The following is an 8,712-nucleotide window of genomic DNA, read 5'->3' on the forward strand; positions in this document are numbered from 1 at the left end:
GGGCTTCATTATTCAAAATCCAGAGTCAACATTTAAAGAGAACAATTCATCTACTTACCTTTAAAAGGGAAGGAGTACATTCCACATTGTGTAGCCATGTTCTCAGCTTCCTACTTAGACAGACCTTCAAAATGGTTGGCTTATTGAATGGGAGACACGGGCTACTCTCACTCATACAAATCAAAGGATTGCCCTTATAAATAGGAGTTCATAACTCACTTAGGATTGAGGTCGAGTTACATATGGACATCCTATGAAATGTTAATCTCTTCAGTCAACGGTGTTATAAAGAGAAATTAATCATTTCGCGTTTTGGTCTTATACAAACTCTTCGTATATGATACCTCCACTCGTCTGTCTCCACATGAACGATTTGGATCACTTTGTTTGTTATACATACAACTCTTGTAAATATTTACAAAGTGAGCCATATTCATAGTGTCACTAGGATAAGACACCCAATCTTATTCGTATACTATATACCACTTAGGTTAGTACTTGAACATGATCCACTTGTATGTCTACAACGTAATGTTCAAGCTGCAGAAAATAACGTTGGATCTTAGTTTATTGGATTGAGTTAATGTAATCCAATTTCAAATAAAATAACTTCTTATTTTATTAAATAAATAATTCATCTATACAACTTACAAACTACGAGGACCACAAGATTTAGAACACTAACCCCAACAATAGTTTATCAGAGCTCATTTAAAATTCATTTAAAATCTGGTGTATGTTAGTAGTACACTAGTAGTCATTAGAAATTCAAGTATATAATTGGTATATTAGTAGTATATCAACACTCATTCTATTCTATTTCAAGTATAATATTGGTGTATCAATAGTATATCAATTATATTCATTCAAAATTAAATTTCAAGTACAACATTGGTATACTAGTAGTATATCAATATCAATTCAAAATTCATTTTAAGTATAACATTGACGTATCAATTCTTTATGCTTGCCCTACGCTCCATTTTCTGTGGTAATAGATTCTTTTTGGAAGGGAATATGATGAAGGCACTAAGTTTGTATCAATCTAGTTGCAATATTTCAATGCTCCTACTGACCTTGTTTCTCCCAATAGCTTTCCAAAAAAAAAAAAAAAAAAAAGGAACATTGGCATATCATTGATGTATAGGTACTTCTTAAAAATATATTTTTCAGTATATCCATAGTAGATAAACCGCCTATTCAAAATTTAATTTCAAGTGTCATTTGGTTTAACAATAATTTATTAACACCCCTCACCTCGGTTTGTACTAGGAAAAACAATAATTTGTTAAAATACCTTTAGAACGATTACCAATAGAACGAATTGAACAATTTTGAGTTGATGATGTAATAATACAAAATAATATTTGAAACAAATTAATAAGGATTTAAATTAAGTCTACGAATAATAAAATATGCATAAACACATGTTGACCAGAAACTTTGTATATTAATTGTAATTGCCCAATCTACCAAATATAAAATATATCAATTGACTGATATAGTAAATATAAAGTATTCTAGTTAACTGTTACACCAAACATAAATTATACTAGTTAATTGATACACTAAACATAAAGTATATCATATACATGAGTGATATATATGCTAATACATCAAACAAGGGTAAAATTGGATTAAACGAAAATCAAATCTGATATTCTTTTTCTATATTTATTACATTAAAAAAACCATTGCTAAATTAGCATTTTTAGAATTTTTTAAATTATTTTTACAACTACCCAAAAACAAAAGTGAAATACAAAAAAACCAAAAGTAGTTAGTGATTCAGTTGATTATATTAATGTGATATTATAATTTATAAATCATAATTAATAGTAGTTAATTTAATATAGGGATTCCTCAAGTTCAATAAATTATAACATCAAAAGTATTACAATACATTTCCCTTTTGCAAGTGGATTCCCACATTGAAACCTCATTTGCTTTTCTTAATTTTATAACTGCAAGCTTCAGATTCTATAAGGAAAAAAAAACAATCAAACCAAACCACACTTTCCTCAACATTAAAAAACAGAAAAAATAAAAACTGAAATTGATGATAACCCTCATTAACTGAATTCAAAAGATAAATCTGAAAAAAAAAACACAATAACATAGAAAACAAAACTTCCTCAAATTCAACTTTCATTGCTTCAAACATTCTTGTGTAGTCCTTGAGTGGCAGCAACATAAGCACAATCCATTGGTTGAAACCCTAATCTTTCCTTCTCCAAGTCATAAACAACCTCCAAATTTTGTTGTTGGAAGCTTCCGAAAATACCCGCCGGCCCATCTCGGTCGTCGTCGGTATCGCCACCCACACCGTCCATGCTTTGAAACAACAAGCATTTAACCACAGTGGAGTTAATTGGAGCAGCCATGGCATAGAAATTGTTCTCTTGGGGCAAAACAACACTAACATTATTCAAAAAATGGAATGTTATAGAAGGGAGTTGAGAGTCATCAATAAAAGAAAAATTGTTGTTTTTACAAGGAACTTTATAACAAAGATCAAATCCAGTATTGAGTTCAACTTGTTTAGCTCTTGGATAGCTTATCACTGACTCAAGATTTGAAATAAGTTGTGAATACAATGGTTCAGGTAAATGAGTATAAGTAGTACCAGAATCAATCAACATTCCCCCATTACCCTTTGTATCAATCTCTCTCAAGTTGAAAGAAACTCCAAATCTAAAATTACTATTCCCATTTCCTATAGTGATTGACTCAAGCCCAATATAGTAGTAGTTGGGGTAAATTGGACTTTTCAACAAAGGAGTAAATTGCAAATGCTCATCTTTTGAAGAAACAGCAAGGTTACCAAGAATCAAAGGGCTTGAAAAATTAGGGTTATTTGAGAATTTAAAAGGCAAGAAGCAATGAGAAAACCCCTTATGAGAAAACCCTAACTGAAAAGGAAGAGAAAGTAACCCTCTACCAAAGCCAGCAATCCCAATTGGCTCTCTATAACTTGCACCAACACATCCAAAACAAAACCTAGGGGTTTTCTTAGTGGAAGAATTTGGAGAATTAATATTATTTATATGCATTAAAAGAACATCTCTTGTTAAAGTTCCAATTACAACCCCACTTGCTCCATATGTATAAGCAAATGAAGGGCAAGGTCTAGGGCAAGTGGCCTTCACAAGGGTAGCAAGGGAACAACCAGCAATTGTGCAAGGGTCAAAAGGGTTATCAGAGCTATGAATATCCATACAAAAGGAGCTACCACAAGTGTCTCTAATAGAAGTAGAAGAATGAGTAGGCAAAAAAGCAGCCAATTTTGGGCCTGAAACATTGTTTTGATACTCCTCACAATCTTGACAATCAAAAGAGAGGTTGCCACAAGGAACCCATGTCAGATCACTTCCTGTGTCCATATAGACTTGAATAACTTGTGGGGGTGTCCCTAATGTTAAGGACATCAAATAACCATCCCTAATTTCCCTCAATGGCTCTATCACATTATCATCCATTTCCATTGCCTTCATTCTCTTCCTTGAAATGAAATTATAGCCTTTTTTTGGGGTAAGGAGGGTTGTTCTTGAATGAACAAGACCAATAACTAGAGAATCTTTGGGGCCATTGGTTTTAGGGTTTGTAGCTAGGGTTTTTCTTGAGACATATACAAGAAGAAGGAAATAGCTCAAGATTTTTTTTGCAAAGGAGGTTGATATTGAAGCCATTTTTTTTGTTATAGATCTTTGTGAAGTAGTCACTAAGATAAGTTCATTTGGTAGTTGAATATACCTTTTTATATATACATAATTTATAGAAGGAATGTGAAGCTATCATAGTTTATACTTTTATTATTTTTTATTATTGGAGGAGAGTTTGAATAAACAAGGACAATTAAAATAAATGTATAAAATACTTGGGCTTTAAATATTATTATATTTGTTATGAACAACCAAACTCTCTTGTAATATTTTTTGGAATTAGCTTTTTGCTTGGGGTATGATGAGGATGCTAAAAATGTGTTAACCTAATTGAGATGTCTGGATATGGGTACACCTATTAATCCTTCTCTTCTTAAGTATCTTATTAAAAAAATATATATAAGGTATAAAATTTTTATTTCTGGTTAGGATTATTATTATTATTATTATTTTCTCCATTACCTATAAATTGTCTACAATTGGATATGTGAAAAAGAAATCATATTTAGGTATTTTGAATTTGTGTACTTTAGACAATCACTCATCTGGTAGGATTAGTGGGAATAAGAGATGGAGAAGTCTTTTTGGTTGTTTTTGTTGGGATTTTACTTAACTGTCAGCTAGCTAACTGTGGACAGTTTGTACATTTCGAGATAGATAATTAATAAGATAATATATGAGAGAGCAATGTTTTAGTGGGAAATTTTCTATTACAATTAGTAGGTAGGTAATTCTTTCCTTCATTATTTCACATCATTTGATGATATATTATTTTATTTTATAAATCTATATAGCAGATTTTATTATATTTTAGGCTCGAGCCCCTCTCGAATTCACTACCAACTAATATTAATTTAAAAAGTTGAACTTATTAACAAAATGTATTCTTATCCTCGACCTCTTCACTCCAAATTTTATTTTGTATTTTGTTGTCTCTTCCCATCTCTGTACTTAATAAAGATTAAAAATACTATTTTGGTCTCTATATACTTTGAGATTTGTTAACTTTAGTTAATTTTTATTGAAATTGGCTAAATAATAATAATAATAATTTTCATATAAGAAATTATATGTGAATATGTTTTCGAAATTAATAGTGAAAATGCTAATTTATAACAAAAAAAAATTTGAAAAATCCAACAATAAACAAGCATATGAACTATATTTAGGATTTTATTGAAAGTACATAAACTAAAATTAGATATTTAAAAATAATCTGAACTAAAATTAAACTTCATATTATAGGGGCGAAAATAGTATTTTAATCTAAATGAAACATGCATACCCTCACAGATTTGTAAATGGTTCTTGGTCTAAAATTAGGACTAATTAAAATTATTGGTTACAATTGTAATATTTGAGACAAAGTTTTCATAGTATAATCATAAAAAAGAACTTATTAGCTTTAAAATCATACAGTTTCTAAATTTCAAATTAAGCTTCTCTAAACAAAATTTTGGGATCCGCCACAGTTGATTCACACCAAGTTATTAAACTTTTCTTTTTTTGAATTCAATGTATAAAGGTAGTTGATGGAGTGCAAATGCACGTGTGTCAAGTGTAATATAGTAAAACACAGATATGAGAGACCTAGTATTGTCCTTAGGGATCAAACATACAGATACATTTACCTATTTTAGAACCATATCAATTTTACCTAAGGGATGAAAATTAGATGAATGACTTGAATTTTTAGATTAAAAGAAAACTTAATTAGAAAACAAAGTTTGAACTTTGGGAGGGTGGGGGGGAGTGTTGATTTCTAATTTCATTAAGTCATGTAAGGGTTTTATCGAATCTCGTGTTATTGAAACGTTGAAGTCTAGAAACTACACTCTCGATTAGTATCTTTCAACAATAACCTTTTAACCTTTTCTCATGCAAACTGAAATGATTACTAGTCTCTTGAAACCAAATTAAGAAGCATGATATTAAGGCAAAGTAAAAAAATAATTATCATTATTAACCTAACTATTTTCATAAAAGATTAATAAGGATTCTATACTATAAATTCGATTAAACATGTAATCTATCAGATTGAACATTTAACTTAATATATATTGATGGCCAACCAATATAAACATAAACTTAATAACATTTGAAAAACATTCATTCCACAATTTCAATACAAGTACCATGCATTATCTAAAATCTATGAATAAATTCATCAACACTCTAAAACAAACAAGTCCTAGCCACTCATAGTTATCAAACACATATTCTCATACAATTTGGCAAACATAAACAATGAAGAATGTATTTTTTTAACAAGTATAGTAAAGAAACTGTAAAGAACAAGGAAAAATTATTGTCGAAGTGATTCACCCTCGTTGTACATCATCGATCTAACCTTGATTTGTACCTTGGAATCACGAGGGGTCTCCAATGATTTTTTTCACACTCTCAACTCTTTTCTACAGCAAAACTCACGCTAAGGATTCAAATTTTTGTGTCTAAGTTGGCTGAAGAACCCTAAGTCTTATAGACGATGTTTTCCAAAATTATAATATTTTTCCTAAATAAACTGATATCGCGGTGCCACAGCACAACGACACAATGTCGTGTATGCTCAGCATCATAGCGCTGCATCTTCGAGGGCTTCCGCATGCGTGCATGACACTTCACAGTGCTATAGGGTAATGATGCAAGGGTCTCCATGATGTTATTCTTTGGAAAGGGCGCTGCGTACAATACTGAGCAGTGTTGCGGTGCGCTCCTTGTTTGGGCATTCTTACTCTTTTTCAATCCAATTTTTTGAGATTTGGTCCAGTTTGACTCTAAAGACTTTCAAATGTCCTTCTCTTACTCAAATTCTTAAAATTACTAGCCAACGATATCAAATCTATCAAAATAAGACAAAGAGAACTCTAAATTAAAGACAAAGAAAGCAGTTTCCAAGTACTAGGTACAAAAATTGTCCATACTTCTGTTGTACTATCCCTTTGGTGGATTGATATAAGTGTCAAAAAAATAACACTATACATTTAGATCTATCAACATTACATTGTTTTTTCCTTTTTTTTTTAATGAACTTCTTGTTGTCACTTTCATACATTGTGTAATTTGCTTTATAAGAATGAGAATATTAGTATCATGATGAAAATTGCTTCAACGACTTGAGTTTAATTAGTGCTTCAAAGACTTGAGTTTAATTAGTTTAGTTTTTGGTTTTATTCTTTTAGTCAAGAATTGAAAGATGGAGAGATTTAACCATTGACCATTAGATGATAATTTGGTATGATTGCTCTTATCTGGTAAGATTTAGCCTACAAAAACTTGAGCTATGAGACATCGATAATTGAGTTTATGCTAAATATGAAAAAAAAAAAAAATGGGTCATGGTCAACCGGAACATAACTCAATAATGGATAATAACTAAAATAATTTAGAGTTAGCATTTATTGACAACGGAAAATCTAGATAATAGTTCAATATGTTAGACGTATTTAAATAATAATACGTATAATTAAAATATAAACTATGTATGTAGATTAATATCTTATCTATTATTTTATTAGATTGGAACTTGATCTAATTAATTAAGGCCCTAAATTTCTAATTGAATATGGATTTAATGGATAGAAGTTCATTCCTAGATAATTAAGGTTTAATGAAAACACTAATTGAACTAGTATATAAAGAAATTTATGGTTATGGTCCCCAATATATCAAAACAATAACTCTTGAATTATCATTTAGAGAGAGATTCTACTAAGGGCATTCGAAGTTTTAGTTGAGGAAGACAATAGTCACTTTAGAGTCATTATTAATCTTTTAATGGAATCCAATACGTATATATTCTTGACAATTTGATTAAAGTATTTATGCTAACAATTGATATCAGAGCATGGATTTGATGTTGAATTGTTGGTTTATTTTGTTTTTCATTCAACCTGAGATTAACTCCTTGATTTCGGCGATTGATTTTGGTATTGTCGGTAGTGATAGCAGGGGCTTGCCGTTGCAAGTATTTGCCGATGGAGGGTGTGTCATTTCGTACAATCGCAAGTCTCGCTGACCATAGGTTTCAGTTTCGTGGGTTTCGGGCGAAATTATGTGTTAGCTGTGTTTCACCAGTTTAATTGCCAATTGATTTTGCTGCCATTCTTTGTTTGATGAAATTGAAATCAGTGGGTTTTTTTTTTTTCTTTTTTGGTTAAAATTTGATTAAATTCAGTTTTTTTTTTTAAAAAAAAAAATAGTTCGATAATAATGAATTTGATTAATTACCGATTGAGGGTCTCATCGGCCTTGCTTTTTCGGTCAAATTGTCAATTGAATTTCTTGCTCGCATTTCTAGGTTTTTTTTTTAATAAATTGGTGAAGTTCTTGCCGGTGGTTCTTGATTGATAAGTTTGTGAATTTGAGTATAAAGTTTGATTTTGATAATTCAAGTTTAAATCAAATTAATTACATCGTGAGTCCAATTTAATTTTGATTAATCATTTGTAGATTTAAGTTAAATTTGATTAATCATGTTATGGATTCAAGATTAATTGATCATGTTGTAGTTTAAATTTAAATTTGATTGATATTTTAGTAAATTTAAATCTAAATTTGATTGATGATATTTGGTGACATTCACATGTAATTGATGATATTTGGTGATATTTACATGTTTACGTTGCTCTAGTTGTATTATGTGTATGCAATTGTTAGGTGAATTTTGGCAAAGATATAAGGTGTTCTTCTTCTATTGTTTTTGTATAATAATATATTATTATATTATTGTGTCTTATATTTTGGATTGAATTAAGTAGCCTCTGGTATCTAGATTAATTTAATTATGAAATATAAAATGTGCATATCTATGAATTTATGTGGATAATTATCGACCCAAAGAAGATAATTATTTGGTCAAATTGTGGATATGCATGTGGTAATGAGTATGTGACAATTATAAAGATTGCTCATGTGTAAAATAGTCGGTCTAAAGAAAGGTTAGATTTTTACAGAGTTTATTGTCAGTATTTTGATTACTACATTAAAAGTACCATTTACAGTTGGTGTCTTTGCCCAAATGCTAGACATCAATGTTGTGTTAGGTATC

General features: G+C 30.1%; 1 protein-coding gene across 1 annotated transcript; it reads right to left on the reverse strand.

Moving 5' to 3' along the window:
• Nucleotides 1-2,056: 2,056 nt before the first annotated feature.
• LOC120082503 (Eukaryotic aspartyl protease family protein) lies at nt 2,057-3,699 on the reverse strand. Its single transcript, XM_039037699.2, has one exon. The coding sequence runs from the start codon at nt 3,687-3,689 to the stop codon at nt 2,157-2,159; it is 1,533 nt and encodes a 510-aa protein (XP_038893627.1). The 5' UTR covers nt 3,690-3,699; the 3' UTR covers nt 2,057-2,156.
• Nucleotides 3,700-8,712: the final 5,013 nt, after the last annotated feature.

This window comes from Benincasa hispida, chromosome 8 (genome assembly GCF_027475165.1).
Source record: "Benincasa hispida cultivar pf3 chromosome 8, pf3_genome.v1.1, whole genome shotgun sequence".
NCBI lineage: Eukaryota > Viridiplantae > Streptophyta > Magnoliopsida > Cucurbitales > Cucurbitaceae > Benincasa > Benincasa hispida.

Coding starts and splice junctions, on each gene's coding strand:
- LOC120082503 (XM_039037699.2), bottom strand. CDS start 3,689: ATGGCTTCAATATCAACCTCCTTTGCAAAAAAAATCTTGAGCTATTTC.